At 45.6% G+C, this 20,549-nt stretch overlaps 1 protein-coding gene across 2 annotated transcripts in view; it reads right to left on the bottom strand.

Annotated features, from left to right (window-relative positions):
- Nucleotides 1-20,549, bottom strand: part of BAIAP2L1 (BAR/IMD domain containing adaptor protein 2 like 1) — an 83,383-nt gene that overhangs the window by 33,045 nt on the left and 29,789 nt on the right. For both annotated transcript variants that reach the window (XM_040440526.1, XM_040440525.1), the window contains exon 3: nucleotides 15,722-15,808. In XM_040440526.1, the coding sequence (XP_040296460.1) occupies nucleotides 15,722-15,808 (87 nt within the window). The remainder of the gene's footprint in view (nucleotides 1-15,721; nucleotides 15,809-20,549) is intronic.

Here is a 20,549-nt window from a genome sequence, read left to right as displayed (position 1 = left end):
TGAGATCTGGGGCTGAAATGCGGCGAAATCTGCATAAACTACATGCTGCACATAATGCCAGAGGAGCGTTGCCTGGCCTGTAAGACGACGTTTAAGGGCTCTCCATAAGGAGATATGGTATTCCCCTCATGCTACATATAGAAATGAACACAATAAACCAGGGAGAACTGGGGATAAAGTAATATATGCACGGGATTCCTGGGTCAAAATTACATTTAGAAAATACGTATGTCTGTCCTAAACCTGGCACACTATACATGTCTCGCTCTCACGGACGGAGAAAGTTGCAAGGCTTTTTTTATTTATTATTGTAGGTGTATAGCGCTTAGGGTGCTGAGGCTTCCTCAAACAGCCAATCGGTGGGGATGTCGGGAGATGGACCCCCACCGATCAGATATTGATGACCTATACTGTGGATAGGCCTTCAATACTGAACACCTGGAAAACACCTTTAAAAGGAACCTGTCACCTCCAAAAACCATCCCAAGCCGCCAGCAGTACCTGACAGTATCCAGCAGCGTGTTTACGACGATCATTTTCTTCCTGAAGGCCAATGCTGCTAAAGCTCAGAAAAACGTTGTTTTATCCCCTGCCGGCGCGCTTCTCTAGTCAGGCTTGAAGTCACGGGGGCAGCGGCCTCATGGTAACCACGCCCCCAGAGAGTTCGGCAAAGCCAGCCTAACTGCCGGCTGTCAGTCACAGCGAAGGGGCAGGGAAGGGGGCGTGGTTACCGTGAATTGAAGCAAGGAGGCCGCTGCCCCCATGACTTCAAGCCTGACTAGAGAAGCGCGCCGGCAGGGGATAAAACAAAGTTTTTCTGAGCTTTAGCAGCATTGGCCTTCAGGAAGAAAATGATCGTCAGAAACACACTGTTGGCTACTGTCAGGTACTGCTGGCGGCTTCAGATGGTTTTTGGAGGTGACAGGTCCCCTTTAAAAAAAGAGGCTTTTTCTGGGATGAAATTACTGACAGCCTACTCCGTGACAGGCCATGAATATCGTCGGACTCCCAGCATGCTCGTCAGGGACAACTCCATACATTTGAAGTGGCTGCAGTCCAGTCCCATTTACTTTACTGAGAATGAGCTGATCACTAGGGGATGCCAGGAATCAGACCCCCACCGGCCATGACACTGAAAGCCTATCTAAAGGCTAGTCTATAAACTTATCTGTATTAAGTCTGAAAAGAACATAAAACATGCAGCGATGACACCAAATAACCACTAGCTACACGCCCCACCTATTTAATATTGCGGGTTTTATTGTGTAACATGGTGGTTACCCCTATAATACTTCTTTACATGTGGCATGTAATTACAGAACAAGAACTAGCAAGACTCATTTCAAAATCAAAGCATAGACTACTTATTATCATATAAACACACACACACATATATATACTGTATATATACCATATACGTAATGGGTTCCAAAGCCCTGACGTCTTTCCAGAAAAAGAGAAAATTAGGATTTCAAATAAATAAGCAGATAAACACTTGCATTATCTGCTTATTTATTTGAAATCCTAATTTTCTCTTTTTCTGGAAAGACGTCAGGGCTTTGGAACCCATTACGTATATGGTATATATACAGTATATATGTGTGTGTGTGTGTGTTTATATGATAATACGTTTATAGGTCACATTAAAGTAGAAAAAGTTCTAAAATGATTTATCTTTTCGTATGATCTATACCAGTGTATTACTGTAGTGCGGCGGCGGCATGAAGCGCACGGCGTCATAGCAACCAATGACGCCGCGCGCTCCTGCTCTCAGCAGGATGCCAGGCCGGGATACCAAGGACTGCTCACGGCCAAGTGCATTCGGCCTTTGACTCACTTTTTTACATCACAGAAACCTGACATTTTAACAGGGGTGTGTAGATACATACACACACAAATTCAGGGCAGCACACCTAGCAGACTTGTAAGTAAGAGGGGTGCCAGCAGTACTTCACTCGACCAAAGTGATCAATGAAAAAAGAAACAAACATACTGCAGCACTTCCAGTGGGTGAAAATTGTGGGATTCTTTATTCACCCGTGCCCGGGTGAATAAAGAATCCCACAATTTTCACCTACTGGAAGTGCTGCGGTGTGTTTCTTATTTTATATATATACACACACACACACACACACACACACACATATACACACACACGCAAACTAAGCAAATAGTTATGAGCCTCCTATTGGATAATTACTGCATGGGCGATTATCTTTCAGCTGGCAACAAGTTATTTAACCCCAACTGGTGCAATGAGTTGCTTCTCATTTCTTAAACAACCATGTCGAAAGAAACATCTGGTAGTCGTGGAAACAATGTTAGTCTGTTTGAGAAGGGTCAAATCATTGGCACGCATCAAGAGATTGCAGAAACGACTAAAATTGGGTTAAGAACTGTCCAACGCATTATTAAAAGCTGGAAGGATTGTGGGGACCCATCGTATTCGAGGAAGAAATGTGGCTGGGAAAAAATCCTGAATGATCGTGATCGGCGATCACTTAAACGCTTGGTGAAATCAAAATCGAAGAAAAACAACAGTAGAACTCAGGGCTATGTTTAATAGTGAAAGTAAGAGCATTTCCACACGCACAATGTGAAGGGAACTCAAGGGATTGGGACTGAACAGCTGTGGAGCCGTAAGAAAACCACTAATCAGTGAGGCAAACCAGAAAAAAAGGCTTCAATTTGCTAGGGAGCATAAAGATTGGACTCTGGAGCAATGGAAGAAGGTGATGCGGTCTGATAAGTCCAGATTTACCCTGTTCCAGAGTGATGGGCGCATCAGGGTAAGAAGAGAGGCAGATGAAGTGATGCACCAATCATGCCTCGTGCCTACTGTACAAGCCTGTGGGGGCAGTGCTATAATCTGGGGTTGCTGCAGTTGGTCAGGTCTAGGTTCAGCAACAGTATGTGCTCCAAGAATGAGGTCAGCGACTACCTGAACATACTGAATGACCAGGTTATTCCATCAATGGATTTTTTCTTCCCTGATGGCACGGGCATATTCCAAGATGACAATGCCAGGATTCATCGGGCTCAAATTGTGAAAGAGTGGTTCAGGGAGCATTTTCACACATGGATTGGTCACCACAGAGTCCAGATGGATGGAAATAAATCTTGTGGCATTGCAGAAGCTTATCGAAACAATGCCACAGCGAATGCGTGCCGTAATCAAAGCGGTCCAACGAAATATTAGAGTGTGTGACTTTTTTTGGTGGAGACTTTTTTTTTGGAGAGGCAGTGTGTATATTGTTATCCTATTCGAAGGATAGGCCATCAGATGTAAAGGGTTCGACAACCTTTGTGACAATGTCAACCTCTTTCTGCCGCACCTGCTTTTTTGGAAATGGCCTGAGGATCCTGAGAGGCCCATGTTCTCTTTTCTTATCTTGGCTGTTTCCTTATCCACTAAAACGCAGATCATGGGCAAATGATTTTTCCATGCAAGTTTTTGAGAACTTCAAAATGTGGTCCTAATGATGAAGGCGATTATCTAATTTTGACTCCTGGTGACCACACAAGGACAGTTTGACCAGAATGTCCTGTCTTCTGTCCTTCATGTGTTCATGAGTTCTGTGATTGCATTCTTCTCGTTAGGTTACTTTCCAGAGAATCCCGATGACAAAATTTCCTGCATGAAATCTATGAAAAATACGTTTGCCGAGGTTTGGTAAGATTTCCTTCTGGCTGATCTTCTGTTCGATGACATGGATAACCTGCATGGAAAGGTCTATGTTCTCATACATCCGCTGAAGCGTGGCAGAAGTAGCAGTGAAATTGCTCAAGAGGAGCCCGTATGATGTAATTAGCTTCTCACAGATTATGAGATTGGAAAGAAAATCTGAAACTGGAAACGTTTTTCACTACTGACAAAACTCAGCCTCGTACTCCGAAATAGACAAAAACTTCACGTTTGAGAGTTTGACTCCTGACAGCCGTTTGAAACCATTTTATATTATACCAAGAACAGCGCCATACCTGCTATAGAGGCTGTGGTTGGTATTGCAGCTCAATCCCTTTGACTTGAATGGGACCGAGTTCCAAGGACAGCCATGCGACCGGCGGACGTAACGTCACAGGCTGGGGAAAAGGCTGCAGTGCTTGCCCAAGCCCCGCAGCACTTTCCAACATTTGATCGTGGGGACATCTGGATCTGATATTGATAGCTCATCAATATTTAGCTTTTTAGACAAGTCGCTCTCCAGTTATCAAACCTTTTTCTCTTCGTTCCCTCTGCTACTCTTGAGGTTGCCATACGTCTTATATTGCTGTCCTATAGATATGCACGGCTGAGCATGCATGTTTTCTCAATAGGGTGAAGAGAATAAGTTCCTGCCAGAGGATCGGGCATGTTGAAATCCAAGTCAAGTGAGTAATGTGATCAAAAATGGTCAGGTCACTGCACCCTCATCTTATCGTACTGACCCCAAAAGTCACCGGCTTTACCAGGGGTCACTTCTGATGAGCGGGCAATGAGTGCCACCATCATCGCTGCAGGCTCAACCACTGTCAACTGACCTTCCGTGAACTGGAGACAAACGGGTCATGAATTGGGGCCTCTTACATCACAGGTCCGAAGTAAAGCTCTAGGTTTAGAGTTGGTTTTCAGGTTATTGACTTAGCACACGTCCCATATGTCTAATTTCACAGAAGCGTCCAGGTAAAAGTGACCCTAAAGTTTCTTCCTTGCAAAGAGTGTCAGAGTAAAAAGCCTGCCTGGGTGATAAGAAAAATGCTGATGTGGATATTAGGAGCCACCTCGGGTTACCTTCAGAGTGTAATGATTAACTGCCCATCGTACAGGAGGAGGTCAAAATACTAAACTAATCCGCTACCTGGATGCAGAAAAGGTGCAATTTTACCCGGGCAACTTATCAGCATTGGAAAATTGTCCCCACGTTTGTACCTCGCACCTACTGCCATATTACAGGGGTGTGTTGTACGGATCCATCAGGCTAGGGCAACATGTGTCGCATGACAAAAAGGGAATAACTACATCTGTCGCGTGACATTTTTTGTAATGACCATCAATGGTGCAGGGCTCCAGACTAAAAAAAATTGGCTCCTAACCTGAAAAATGTAGGAGCCAAACTTAAAATACATATAATTACGGTAGAATAATAATAATAAAAAACAACAAAAAAAACAACAAACAAACAAACAAACAAACACACACACACACACACGTCTTATCTAGGGTTGTCACGATACCAAAATTTTTACTCCATTTCGATACCATAAAAAGTATTGCGATACTCGATACCACGTGAAAAAAAATAACACCAAAAAAGCCGCGTGCATTCCAGATTTTATGGAACATCTGGACCATAATAGAACAGTCATAACCTAATTTTTGTTGGGACAAGGTGACAAAAAAATGGCAAATTGCAAGTTTTTTTTTTTTTTCTGTTACGGCGTTCACCGCATAAAGATATTTTTTTATATTTTAATAGTTCACACTTTTTCGGGCGTGGCAATATGTAATTTTTTTTATTGTTTATATATTTTATATGTAAAATTGGGCAAGGGGGTGATTTAAACTTAATATTTTGGTGTTTTTTTTTTTTTTTTACTTTTTATTTAATACCTATTTCCCCCCTTAGGGGCTAGAACCTGGGATCTTTTCATCCTTTGTCCTATTCACCCTAATAGAGCAGCAGAGAGAGTGTGAAGTCCTATTCACCCTGATAGAGCTCTGTGCATAGTGCACACAGCAGCATGGAGCTGCTACAATAGCGTCCTGGCTGCCATGGTAACTGATCGGAGCCCCAGCATTACACTGCTGGGGCTCCGATCGGAACTGCCACCAATGACAATACTTGGGAGATGGGGGGTTGGGGGCGCACTGCCACTAATGATTTTATCGCTTATGCGGGACCTTTCATTACGATAAAAAATCTAAACTAAGCATAAAGACATGGAGAGCGGCGCCCAGGGATCTCCCTGCACTTGCTATTATCCCCGGGCGCCGCTCCGTTCTCCCGGTATAGGCTCCGGTATCTTCAGATTTTCGGCTCAACTGGGAGGAGCCTGCTCTAGTTCTCCTGGGTGTCTCCTTCTCCCAGGCTGTAGCGCTGGCCAATCGCAGCGCTCAGCTCATAGCCTGAAAGGTTTCTGTCAGGCTATGAGCGAATACTTAGTTTCGATTTTTTATTGTAATGAAAGGTCCTCTTTAATACAAACGCAGGCTGCGGGTGCCGGACACATCCCAAACCCGGCACCCAGCCTCTATGACGGCGCGCTGCGATCCGCTGCTATTAACCCCTCAGATGCCGCACCTGGGGGGTTAATAGCAGCGGATCGCAGCGTGCAGACATAGAGGCTGGGTGCCAGGTTTGGGATGTGTCCGGCACCCGCAGCCTGCGTTTGTATTAAGCATAAATGATATTCATTGGTGGCGCAGTGGCCATAGCCCCTCCCCTCCTCCTCCCTGCTATCAGCCCATTGGTAGCAGCAGTACAGGGGGAGGGACTGCCTCCTTCTCCACTGTGTAGTTGAGAAGAACATGGCTGAGAGCAGCGCGTGCCATGTCAGTAATGTGAAAGCGCCAGAGGTCTAGGCGCAAATTGCGACAAGACTACAAAGTCTTGTCGCTATTTAGCAATTCTAGGTCGCATTTGCGACCATTTTAGTCGCCATCTGGAGCCCTGTGGTGTCGCACTAAAATCCCACTTGGATGGATTTTTTGCTACGGTCATGTCACAGTCGCAGTGCAACACCATGGACTATCATTATAAAAAATGTGCGACTATTCTAGCCTAGCCTAAAAGTGACTGTGATGCAATAAGGCACAAAGGGGTTAAAGGACATCTGTCAGCAGATTTGTACCTATGACACTGGCCGACCTGTTACATGTGCACTTGGCAGCTGAAGGCATCTGTGTTGGTCCCATGTTCATATGTGCCCACATTGCTGAGAAACATGATTTTTAAATTTATGCAAATTAGCCTCTAGGAGCAACGGGGGCGTGGCCGTTACACCTAGAGGCTCGGCTCACTCTGCAACAGCCGCGTCCTCAGTGACAGAACCCCCTCCCCCCCAAGCTGTGATAGGGAGAGAGCAGCAGCAGAAAGGACATGTCCCCTGAGCTGCCCGTCTGAAACAGAACAGAGCAATTGGAGCAGTAAATATGGAGATCCCTGGATCCATGTGAGGTACAGGGCTGGTTCTAGCTTTGTTAGGGTGCATTCACATGACCGTATAAAATGGATCCGCATTCGTTCCGCAAATTTGCGGAACGGGTGCAGACCCATTCATTTCAACGGCGCCGCAAAAGATGCGGACAGCACACCGTCTGCTGTCCGCATCCGTTGTTCCGTGGACCCGCAAGAAAGACAGAGCATGTCCAATTCTTGTCTGCAACCGCGGACAAGCTTCGGCATTCTTTATATAGCTTTGGCCATGTGAGGTCCGCAAATTGCGGAACACACACGGCCGGTATCAGTGTTTTGCGGATCCGCAAAACACTTACGGTCGTGTGAATGCACCCTTAGAAAGAGATTGTCATGTACAATGTCTTTTCATTTTTTTCATCAATTATGGAATAGCCCTTTTTACGGATAGTTATTTTTGGCTGTATTATGTGATAAGTAATTAGAGTTGTGGAATTTATACTTGTTTTTTATCCTTTAGGTTAATATTTGAGGCTCCACCCACAAAATAGCTACCAGTACTTCTTGGAGATGACCCAACAAGCCGAAGCATCTGCGATATTCGGATCAGGCGATTGTGCGGAGCATTAGGGGTGTAATTTACAGTCTTGGCAGGCTACAAGTCACATATCTTGGCTCGGATCACTAGAGATACCGGTTTTGCACCCGAGAACTCATCTTCTGCTCCATTTAAGAAATTAATGTCTGATCACCGAGCGTCAGGAAGGTTCTCCTGCTTCACTCCCGAGGGATCAATCCTAAGCCACGGACTCGTCCACCTGTACACCAGGGTCACTGGGACAATCCCTTACTTATTGATGGATTACCAAACCCTCCTCTTCCTCAGTGATAGATCGCACTACGAGAAGCCGTTCTGTGACTACGGGAAGCAGTTCTCTCTATGAATGCCACCGAGTGCTGACCACGCTCTGAGGGCCACATACCACAAGGCCCAGACACAAACCCTACAGAAAACAACACTTCCAGGGAACAGCCTTATATGAGAATATGTTTTAATTAAAGGGGTTATCCCATAATGAATGTAAAAAAATGAAAATCAGACATCATATAGTATGTGACAATTTCCAACAAATCTAGAACCAGCCCTGTACCTCACATGGATCGTGTACCTCACGTGGATCGATGGGCGTGTGCTTTCTGCTGCGCCCCTCTCATTATCTCAGCTCAGGGGACGCGTCCTTTCTACTGCAGCTCTTCCTTATTTCAGCTCAGGGCCTTGTCCCTTCCACTGCAGCTCTCTTCTCATCACAGCTCAAGGAGTATGCCCTTTCTGCTGCAGATCTCTGCTTATCAAAGCTCAGGGGCGTGTCCTATCTTCTGCAGCTCTCATCACAGCTCAGGGGTGTGCCCATTTTTCTGTAGCTTTCTCCCTATCACAGCTCTCTCCACGTAACGGTCACAGCTTTTCGCAGAGGAAAATGGCTAATTGCAGTTGAAGGATGGAACTGAGCATGTGCGACCACCTCAGCGAGGTAGACAGAGGAAAAAGGAAAAGAACAAAGGGCAGGTGGCGCTATACAGATACATTTTATTGACTAACTTAGTGGCAAAGCGAAATTTTTAAAGATGTACAATTACAAAAGTATTCAGATCCAGGTGTTGGTTTGGAAAATGTAGAATATTTTTCGTGGGACAACCCCTTTAAAAGCGTTGTCCAGGCATACTCTCCCAGCCCATGGACCAGGTCTGAAGAGACTAGATTGCTCGCTGGGGAGAGGGAACAGTTGGCAAGGTAGCCATACAATGCCCAGCAGGTCGTGCACGATACCTGCTGGGTGATGGACTATAGTGCTCAGAGTGCAGTTGAGCCTCACATCAGATCCGCCAAGTGACTCTGCCTATACAACAGCCGGTGCTCCATGCAGCATGTGCAAGAAGTATGAAGAAAGTATTCTCATCATTAGACTGGTGCACTGTCAATAGAAATAGTAACGCAAACGCAAATAAATGAGCCGCACGCTGCAAATGGGCAGCCCCATGTAGTCGGAGGTGTCAGAAATGGTGCCACTCTGGCTTCACAATGCACCATCTATACTCTGACCCACTTTTTATGAAACTGGAGCATCTGATCGGTATAAGTCATCACAGTCATGTACAGTACAGACTAAAAGTTTGGACACCTTCTCATTCAAAGAGTTTTCTTTATTTTCATGACTATGAAAATTGTAGATTCACACTGAAGGCATCAAAACTATGAATTAACACATGTGGAATTATATACATAACAAACAAGTGTGAAACAACTGAAAATATGTCATATTCTAGGTTCTTCAAAGTAGCCACCTTTTGCTTTGATTACTGCTTTGCACACTCTTGGCATTCTCTTGATGAGCTTCAAGAGGTAGTCCCCTGAAATGGTTTTCACTTCACAGGTGTGCCCTGTCAGGTTTAATAAGTGGGATTTCTTGCCTTATAAATGGGGTTGGGACCATCAGTTGCGTTGAGGAGAAGTCAGGTGGATACACAGCTGATAGTCCTACTGAATAGACTGTTAGAATTTGTATTATGGCAAGAAAAAAGCAGCTAAGTAAAGAAAAACGAGTGGCCATCATTACTTTAAGAAATGAAGGTCAGTCAGTCAGCCGAAAAATTGGGAAAACTTTGAAAGTAAGGGCTATTTGAACATGAAGGAGAGTGATGAGGTGCTGCGCCAGATGACCTGGCCTCCACAGTCACCGGACCTGAACCCAATCGAGATGGTTTGGGGTGAGCTGGACCGCAAAGTGAAGGCAAAAGGGCCAACAAGTGCTAAGCATCTCTGGGAACTCCTTCAAGACTGTTGGAAGACCATTTCAGGGGACTACCTCTTGAAGCTCATCAAGAGAATGCCAAGAGTGTGCAAAGCAGTAATCAAAGCAAAAGGTGGCTACTTTGAAGAACCTAGAATATGACATATTTTCAGTTGTTTCACACTTGTATGTTATGTATATAATTCCACATGTGTTAATTTATAGTTTTGATACCTTCATAGTCATGAAAATAAAGAAAACTCTTTGAATGAGAAGGTGTGTCCAAACTTTTGGTCTGTACTGTATTAAGAGTCAATCTGAGACAATAAAAACTTTGGGGCTGTCTTTTTAGGGGCGAAAAAACCTGCAATGCTGACTGCTTCCATATAAGACCTAAACCGATAATTTGCGTTCCAACCCAAACCAGGGGCGTCTCTGGATATATGGGCCTACAGAACGACGGGTTTCTCTGTAGAACCACAAGTCACACGTTCATTTACCTTCCTTTTAGAAAAACACAAAAGCAGATAATAAAATTGGTGCTGAGCTCACGGCCCCGGCTGCGGAGCTACCTGTATATGGAGGTTTACACAAAGACTTCATACAGGTGGAAGGCACTAATCCTTCTATTCAACTCCACCGACTTTATTTCAGACGTCCATAACGCCCAGGCTGCAGGTGCGGCTCCATAAAACAGACATATGGAAACCGCTCTCAATACTACATCTGTCAGCGTTGTACGGACTGGTAACACACGCTTTACTGGTGCTCCGTACCATTCCTTCTCATCTACATGATGGTTAGGAGGATCGGGGGCCTGGGCCCACCATATTAGCACCTTTTATAAAGCTGTTTCAGTAAATAATTGTATGTCCCCTATGACATAATTCTTAGAACTCTGTGCTGTACAGTTCCTCTGTTATTCTTCCTGGAAATGTACACAAACTGACAACTGAGTGTTTCCATTCCAGCCATTTAAAGGGCATCTGTCAGCAGATTTGTATTTATGTCACTGGCTGACCTGTTACATGTGCACTTGGCAGCTGAAGCCATCTGTGTTGGTCCGATGTTCATATGTGCCCTCACTGCTGAGAAAAATGATGTTTTAATATATGCAAATGAGCCTCTAAGAGCTCATTACTTCTAGAGGCTCTGCTCCAGAAGTAATGAGCAGCCTAGTATCAGTTAGAGAACATGGCGCGCGCCGCTCTCAGCGCGCGCCATGTTCTCTTCACTAGCACAGTGGAGAAGGAAGGAGCCCCTCCCTCTCCACTGTGCGCAGCTGCCGCTGCCACCAATGGGGAAATAGCAGGGAGGAGGATGGGAGGGGCTGTGGCCACTGTGCCACCAATGGGGAGATAGCAGGGAGGGGAGGGGCTGTGGCCACTGCGCCACCAATTAATGTAAAACACATTATTTCAAGTATAGGAGGCAGCGGGTGCTGGCGGCAGTATAACATACCCGGCCTCAATAACAGGGCATGTGATCCGCTAAACCGCGGAAATTAATTGCTGCAGTTTGGTGGATCGAATGCCCTGTTATTGAGGCCAGGTATGTGATACCGCTGCCTCCTATACTTGAATTAATGTGTTAATTACATTCATTGGTGGCGCAGTGCGCCCCCCTCCAGTATTATAAATTCTAACCATTGGTGGAAGTGGCCACAGGGTCCCCTCCCCTCCATTGGTGGCAGTGGCAGTTCCAATCGGAGCCCCAGCAGTGAAGTCGCGGGGTTACGATCGGCTACCATGGCAGCCAGGACGCTGCTGAAGCCTTCCATGGTAAGCTCCTTCCTGCTGTGTGTACTATGCACAGGGCAGCAGGGAGAGTGTAAGATCCTATTCACCCTAATAGAGCTCTATTAGGGTGAATAGGACAAGGGTTCTAGCTCCTAAGGGCTCTTTCACACTTGCGTTGTCCGGATCCGGCGTGTACTCCATTTGCCGCAATTACACGCCGGATCCAGAAAAACGCAAGTGAACTGAAAGCATTTGAAGACGGATCCGTCTTCAAAATGCGTTCAGTGTTACTATGGCAGCCAGGACGCTATTAAAGTCCTGGCTGCCATAGTAGTAGTGGGGAGCGGGGGAGCAGTATACTTACAGTCCGTGCAGCTCCCGGGGCGCTCCAGAATGACGTCAGAGCGCCCCATGCGCATGGATGACGTGTCCATGTGATCACGTCATCCATGCGCGTGGGGCGCCCCGACGTCACTCTGGAGCGCCCGGGGAGCCGCACGGACGGTAAGTATACTGCTCCCCCGCTCCCCACTACACTTTACCATGGCTGCCAGGACTTTAGCGTCCTTGCAGCCATGGTAACCATTCAGAAAAAGCTAAACGCCGAAACGACGTTTAGCTTAAGGCCGGATCCGGATTAATGCCATTCAATGGGCATTAATTCCGGATCCGGCCTTGCGGCAAGTGTTCAGGATTTTTGGCCGGAGCAAAAAGCGCAGCATGCTGCAGTATTTTTTCCGGCCAAAAAACGTTCCGGTCCGGAACTGAAGACATCCTGATGCATCCAGAACGGATTTCACTCCATTCAGAATGCATTAGGATAAAACTGATCAGGATTCTTCCGGCATAGAGCCCCGACGACGGAACTCTATGCCGGAAGAAAAGAACGCAAGTGTGAAAGAGCCCTAAGTGGTCTAATAGTAAATAAAAAGTAAAAAAACCACACTCCAAAATACTAAAAGTTTAAAATCGCTCCCTTTGCCAATTTTACATATAAAATTTACAAACAATAAAAAATAAACATATTACATATCGCCATGCCCGAAAAAGTGTGAACTATTTAAATATTAAAAATCATTTCCTATGCGGTGAACGCCATAACAGAAAAAAAATAATAATCACAACCGCGTGATTCGCCATTTTTTTGTCACCTTGCCCCCCCAAAAAATGGGATAGGACTGCTCTATTGTGGGCCAGACGTTCCATAAAATATGGAATGCACAAGGCTTTTTGGGTATTAGATATTTTTTTGCGCAGTATCGAATGGTATCGAGTATCGCAATACTTTATGGTATCGTAATCGAATCAAAATTTTGGTATTGTGACAACCCTAGTGCAGAGGATGCGGCAGTTGCAGAGAGATCAGAGCATCTAGGTGTAATAGTAACACCCCTGTTGCTCCTAGAGGCTCATTTACTTATTTGTTCTCAGCAATGCGGACACATATGAACATGGGATCAACACAGACGCCTTCAGCTGCCAAGCGCACATGTAACAGGTCAGCCAGTGTTCTAGGTACACATTTGCTGACAGATGTCCTTTGAGGAGGACATTCACCTTAGAGAACTGTCGGCTGAATGCTGGTGTGGCCGACAGCTGTTCCTCACCACCTCTCTATACACATGCATGCTCGACTCGAGTGAAAACCAACTGGGAGAGAGCTGGGACACCCCATACACATTAGATGGTCAGCCAGTCACAATGAAATCGGAGAGTCCAGCCGACATTCATCTCTGTGTGTGTATATATATAATATATATATAAAAAAAGAGTTTCTGTCCGTCTGTTCTTTATGCGCGACCAAACAACTGGACCGATCTTCACCAGATTTGGCACACAGGTACATCAGGTGTCCAGTAAGGTTTTAGACCGGGTCTCAGCTCTCTAGCACGTATCGTTCCTGAGATATTCCCAAAATATGACCTGCATTAGCCAATACAAGCAAGTCTTTCACTCATATCCCAACTGCCATACACACGGTCACATGTCCCTTATCAGCCAATAGAAGCTCGCAGGCCCTTAGTCTCCACAAACACAGAGTTTTACTCCAGGTTTCCATAACAACCCAGCCATTTTTCTTCACTGCTGTAGGAGAGCTTTAGGCCTCTTTCACACTACCGTTTTTTTTTTTCAATGGTTCCGCAAAAAAAACGGAATGTACTCTGTATGCATTCCGTTTCCGTATTTCCATTCCGTTGAAAGATAGAACATGTCCTATTATTGCCCGCAAATCACTTTCCGTGGCTCCGTTCAAGTCAATGGGTCCGCAAAAAAAACGGAACACATACGGAAATGCATCCGTTTGTCTTCCGTATCCGTTCCGTTTTTTGCGGAACCATCTATTGAAAATGTTATGCCCAGCTCAATTTTTTCTATGTAATTACTGTACATGCCATACGGAAGAACGGAAACAAAAAAACTGAACAACGGATCCGTGAAAAACGGACCGCAAAACACTGAAATAGCCATACGGTAGTGTGAAAAAGGCCTTAGGCTAGGGTACATGACGACATGTGTCGCACGACAGTCGCGGAAAAATGCATCTTGGATGGATTTTTTGCAACTGTCGTGTCGCAGTATGTCACATGCCACAGTGCGACACCATAGCCTATCATTATAAAAATTGTTGAGACAAAATGTCGCGTGACACATGTCGTCGTGTAATCCTAGCATTAAAGGGGCAGGGCGCTGTGGAGGTCACTGTTAAAGGGGCAGGGGCCACTATTAAAGGGGCAACTGCTGTGGAAGTCACCCTATTTTTGAGGTCATTTAAGGCAGAGGGGTACTGTGGAGGTCACTGTTAAGAGGACGGACCCCTGAGGAGGTCACTCACGGGAGTGGGGTGCTGTGAAACTCACTGTTAAAGTGGCGGGCTGCTGTGAAGGTCAAAGTTAAGGGGATGGGCTGCTGTAGAGGTCCCATTTTAAAGTGGCGGGGCACTGTGGGGGGGGGGGGGGTCAGTGCTAAGGGGCGCGGTGCTGTAGAGGTCACTGTTATGGGGGATACTGTCGAAATCTTTTAACAACACACACAAACATTAAATGAAATAGATGAAATATACCCGTGCGGAGTGTATATATATAACCTTGGACTGTATTTTCTGCCATCTGAATAATGTCCTGCTCCTTGTGACCAAAAGAATCCAGCAAACACAGATATACAAGCCCTAATGTTTGCACTCCTCTGTTTGCTCCCAGCCACACCTAAGCTGGCAGACGAGAAGTGACGAAAGTCCCGATGTCCTGTATGGTGAAGTGCACTTCTATACAATCTTCCATGGATGACAACCCCTTCCTATACACCTTATTAGTGCATCCAGATGTCCGCTCAGGGCCCCACTGAGCTATGGTGGCAGCCAAGAGCTGCTACAAAGCAGGGGCCCTCACTTTGCTGGACTGACCATAAATTTCAATGGACACATGTAATACCAACACAGAAAACCTAGGGATGAGTATTTTTCAACCTCTGTAACCCCAGTGGGGACAAGACCAGGAAGGTACAGTCCCCTCTCAGGGATGAAGCCCCAGGGCCTTCTTCTCGTTCACAGATCACAGAGGTCTATGCTCAGAAACCCACTTTAGGACCCATTCACGAGGCAGCATTCTGGTGCAGACTCTGGTCCAACAATCCACTGTTAGCCGCGTGGTGTCTACCTTGAGCAGGCAACAGTTTAAAGCTGTGTCCGCACTGAGAAGGGACATGTCCCTTCTTGGTGCAGTGTCTGGACAGATGCCACTGAAAGCCATGGTGGGTGTCCGCTCGTGGTTTACCTCCATTCAAAGAAGCTAAGCCGCGAGCGGGTCCGCAGAATCCATCCCCTCATAAGGTTCCTATGTAAGAACTCATGTAGTGATCTACAGAGGCAGTGTTAAAATTCAGTCTACGTGTGGATTTTTTTTAAGGACTTTGGCCACAAGAGAAGAGAATTATTCACACGACCCCCATCATCTGCTCCAGTAACCTATGAGCTTTGGACATACATAGAGCAGCTATGCACGAAGAAGGAATCTGCCGCGGCTTCGGTCACGCTCAAGGACATCAGAGCACTACGTACGCAGCGGCCACACATAGAACTTACCTAGCTCCTTGGAGACTGGAGACGCCTTGGTCATTTCTCCCATCTTGGCTACTCCGTCATAATAAGCTTTTCCTGCCTGGACCATTGCTGCAAGGAAAAAAAACAAAAACACACAGTTAATAAAACTGAACCCAGAATAATTATTTGTGAAAATGTTCCAATGTAATCACATTAAGATACTTCTCCTGACGACACCAGGCCTACGGAGTCACCCGGCGACCGGTCAATATCAGGCAATCAGCAATCAGAGCCGCTGATGAGAATCCTCTCGAAATGCAGTCACGGAAGAGTTGTGCAGATTTATATCTGAAGTATGTCCTTTACTCTATTCACAGCCAAAGCTGCAAACAAAAGCATAATTTCCTTTGGCTCTTAGGTCACTGACCTTCTATTGGCCTCCATGAACAGATCATGCTGTGTGTGAGCTATGAGGAGCATGGTGCCGATATATATACACTTAGGTGGTTATTTATTGCATTAACAGTCATTAGGCGTATTTCTGGCGCAGATTGCTGCACAAACTTTATTTGCGCCGCCTGCTGACACCAGGTCTAAAAAAGAAAATGGTCTAAATGTAAGGGTACTTTCACACTAGCATTTTTCTTTTCCGGCACTGAGTTCCGTCCTAGGAGCTCAATACCGGAAAAGAAGTGATCAGTTTTATCCCCATGCATTCTGAATGGAGAGTAATCCGTTCAGGATGTCTTCAGTTCAGTCTTTTTGACTGATCAGGACGGAGATAATACCGCAGCATGCTGCGGTTTTATCTCCGGCCCCAAAAAACTGAACACTTGCCTGAATGCCGCATCTGGCATTTTTTTCCATAGGAATGTATTAGTGCCGGAACCGGCATTCAAAATACCGCAATGCCGGATACGTCCTTCCGGACTGCGCATGCGCAGACCATTAAAAATGTGGGGGGAAAAAAATACCGGATCCGTTTTGCCGGATGACACCAGAAAAACAGATCCGGTATTGCAATGCATTTTTCTGACTGATTGGGCATTTTTCAGACTCATCAGGATCCTGATCAGTCAGAAAAAAATGACATGCGTTTGCATCCAGTTTGCCCGTGGAACTGCCTGCCGGAATTAAACAGCGCAAGTGTGAAAGTACCCTAAGGGTCCATTCACACGTCCGTTTTTTCTTTCCTGATCTGTTCCGTTTTTTGCGGAACAGATCTGGACCCATTCATTTTCAATGGGTCCTGGAAAAAAATCGGACAGCACGATGTGTGCTGTCCGTTTCCGTTGTTCCGTTCCGCATGTCCGTTTAAATATAAAACATGTCCTATTATTTTCCGCAAAATTCGGATCCTGGTACAATACAAAGTCAATGGATCCGCAAAAAAACGGATGACATACGGATGTCATTACGTATGTCATCCGTTTTATGCGGATTCCGTTCCTGGAAATTACATTTTAATTTTATTTATTTTTTTCAAAGAAATCCTAACAACTTTATTTGCTTATTGAAATTTATACAAGTTTCCGTTTTTTGCGGATCCGCAAAAAACGGATGACATACGGAAACATTTTCAGGAACAACGGATCCGCAAAAAACGGACCGAAAATCGGGATATAGAAAAATACTGACGTGTGAATGTAGCCTTAGACAGCTAGGAAGCTGGCTAACGTTTAGACCGGAGCTGGATATGCCGATCCACCAACAGCTCAGGAATGTATTAAGACCGCCGTCTAAACGATGACCCCCTTAGTATATACACAGTGGCAGTAAAGCTCCCGGAGCATACATCAAAGGAGTCCACATTCACCCGATGGATGCCAAATGGGTGTCCTTTAGGCTGAAGACTTTTTTTTTTCAGTCGAAGACTTTTTTCTATTTAGATTCCCCCCAAAAAAAGTATACCGCACAATATTATGGATGACCTTAGGAGCTCTACATCTATACTGTGGCGCACATTGGAGCCTTATGTCAGAAGTACTGTATATGTGAGGAGCACTTCATGCTCAGATGTGATGTGAACAGAACCTTAGAGTTAAAGGGGTCTTCTCCTCTTTCAATGTTATGGCACATCACTATGATACGGCACAGAAGTCTGATCGGTGGGTCACCGGACCATCCAGGGCATGATGGGATCTAGATCCCTTTAAATTTTTCCTTGAGAATTTTTTTCAAATTAATTTATAACATTTGCTAAACATCATATGCAGGTTTAACATGTAAACTGGTGATGGCAGCTGAGCCGCAATACCTGACGCAGCCATGGACGAGGGTGGTGCTGTTTCTGGAAATGAATAAAAAGTAGACCCCTTTCTTTTCCTATCCCCAACATCTAATGTGAATTTACGCTTCCTCTAGACGTGTATAAAATTGTGACTTTGCGACACGACGACATCTCAACAAGCTGCATAAAGAAAATGTAAAGCTTCCTCTTCTGGCTGGCGAGGATCGCTCTGGTCAGCAGTCCTCTAAATGATGAGATACAGCCCACTGCATGTGAAGCATGAAGGAGAGGCGAGCGACTGCAGATCAGCCAAGCGGACTGCACTGCGAGGCAGAACATCTTAGGTCGAGCCCTGAGCAAGCGCCGCACACACAGGTCAGCTGAATTACAGTGCATGTGCTGATATACAATGTCAGGATACCTGATGTTCTCATGCTTAAAGAGAACCTGGAATGCAGATGGAAAAATAACTGTCGAATACGTTCGTGCAGGGATGCCCAACTTGCGGCCCGCCAGCTGTTGCAAAACTACAATTCCCAGCATGCCCAGACAGCCTACAGCAGGGCATGGTGGGAGTTGTAGTTTTACAACAGCTGGAGGACCACAGGTTGGGCATCCCCGTGTTAGTGAATTTATTTTGCTGACCACTAAGCATCAGTCTGCAATCTTCCTTCCTTGACTTTTTGACTCTGACATTCAGTTTGCTCCTAGTTCCGGACTTTTCTCATTGTGGGTCCCTCCCAGTACTGCATGCTGGATCTGTGTGTCCAGGATGCTGCTGCCTTCCCTGCAAACTGACTTGTCTGTTTTCCTACAGCCTTCGTGATGCTACGTTCACATCTGCCCGATCAGATCTGGTAGAGGAGCAGACTACCGGATTTAGCCATATCCGGCATAGCCGAATACTGCTATTCACGCCCGGACCCCACTGACTATAATGGGATCTAGATGGTATCAGCCATAAGGACCGGATTTCAGCCGGACAAAAAACACTCAATGCACTGGTTTTTGTCCAGCTGAAACCCGGCCGGCACTCATGCTGGTGGCAATATCCGTCTATGCCGGAGACGGTGAAATTCGGTAGTCTGCTCCTCTGCCGAAACAGACGGCGCAGGTGTGAACTCACCCTGATTTCCCCCCTAAACACTGTAATTTGCCATATACAACCTCTTCCCCTGTTGCTATCAGACATGTTAACACAATGGATTAGGAAAATCTACACTCGTTCTAAATGTTATTTTTTGGATTTTTTTTATTACTTATTGGTAAGTGTATAGTTAAAGGCAAAACTGCATTTCCTGCTTGCATTTTTTGGCGCGACAAAAAAAGGCGCAGATAAGTACAGGGCAGGCAGCACTTTTTTTTGTCCGCTTTCCATTTATTTCAATAGGAGATATTCTGCTCCAAGATGAGGCGTATCGCTTCTTTTTTCCAGCGTGATACGAATCACGGTTGAAAAAAAAATAAAAAATAAAACGCTGCCGCTTCTCACTGAAATAATTGCCAGGCTGCACGGAGGCTTTTTATTTATTTTTATTTTTTTCAGACACAGATAACGCGCCAAAACTCTTTGTAAAATGGCCCCAAAAGAAGAGAGGGGTGACCCGAGAGATGTCAGAAACAGAAGCAGGGCTCTGACAGATTAACCACCACCAGCTAGGCGAAGGACTAACACTCTGCAGAAGCAAAATGGTAGGACATTTTAGGGAAGACTATTTAGGCTTCGTACACACCTCTGTAAGGAGATCCGGCAGGCCTTTCCAGAACAGAGCAGCCTGTCGGATCCTCTACTTCACCGCCGGGAGAAATGATCCTTGGTCCCAGGTCAAACACAATGCAGAACATGGAGCGGTGTAGGTGATGCTGCATGATGCATGTCACTAGTCCTAGCTCTGCAGGGACTACATAAGGGAAAAGCAGTCTCCATATTATTGACCAGCTCGAGCACATGACGGTCACAGCGGACACTGCCCTCCGTGCTGGTGTAGTAAACCATTTAACAAGTGATTGCAATGAAATAAAATAAAAAAAGACTGGAGATGCAAATCTAACCGCAGGCAAGGGGATAGTGAAAGCGCTTCCTCCTTGAATGCCGCAGGCACACCCTATGTGCTGTGGTCTACGGGCAGTCGCTATAGTCAACCTGCCAGCTCGCTATGAACGTACGTACGTAATGCATTTCCCTTGAGAAAAAAAAAAAAAAAAACTGCGGCCAATAACTGCATTGCAATCGGAAAATCATTCCACTTTTACCCAAATTACATTTTCCCATTTAAAGGAGCACTCCATGTCCAACACATACCCAGTGTTATGCTTAAAGCAGAGTCTGAGGAGGGGCGGAGCATGACAAAGGGATTCCATGCGCTGTCCTTGAATCCTTGAGTCGAGCTCCGCCCCCTCTGACCCTGTACTAGGCATAACGCAGAGTATTAGCTGGGCCAGGAGTGCTCCTTTAACCAAGGATGAAATTTTGGTCACCCGGGCAGATTGTGACCAGCAAGTGAAATTTTACCCACAAAGCCAAAAAGCTCCCAAAATGCTGATCTGATAAGCTTTGCAAAAGATTTGTGTGCATACTGTATGTAAAGTATATGGCGGTATTATTTATGCTCGGCACATCATAATATACACCTGTATGCT

Source organism: Bufo bufo, chromosome 7, assembly GCF_905171765.1.
Source record: "Bufo bufo chromosome 7, aBufBuf1.1, whole genome shotgun sequence".
In the NCBI taxonomy this organism is placed as follows: Eukaryota; Metazoa; Chordata; class Amphibia; order Anura; family Bufonidae; genus Bufo; species Bufo bufo.
This window is presented reverse-complemented; position numbering and strand designations above follow the sequence as displayed.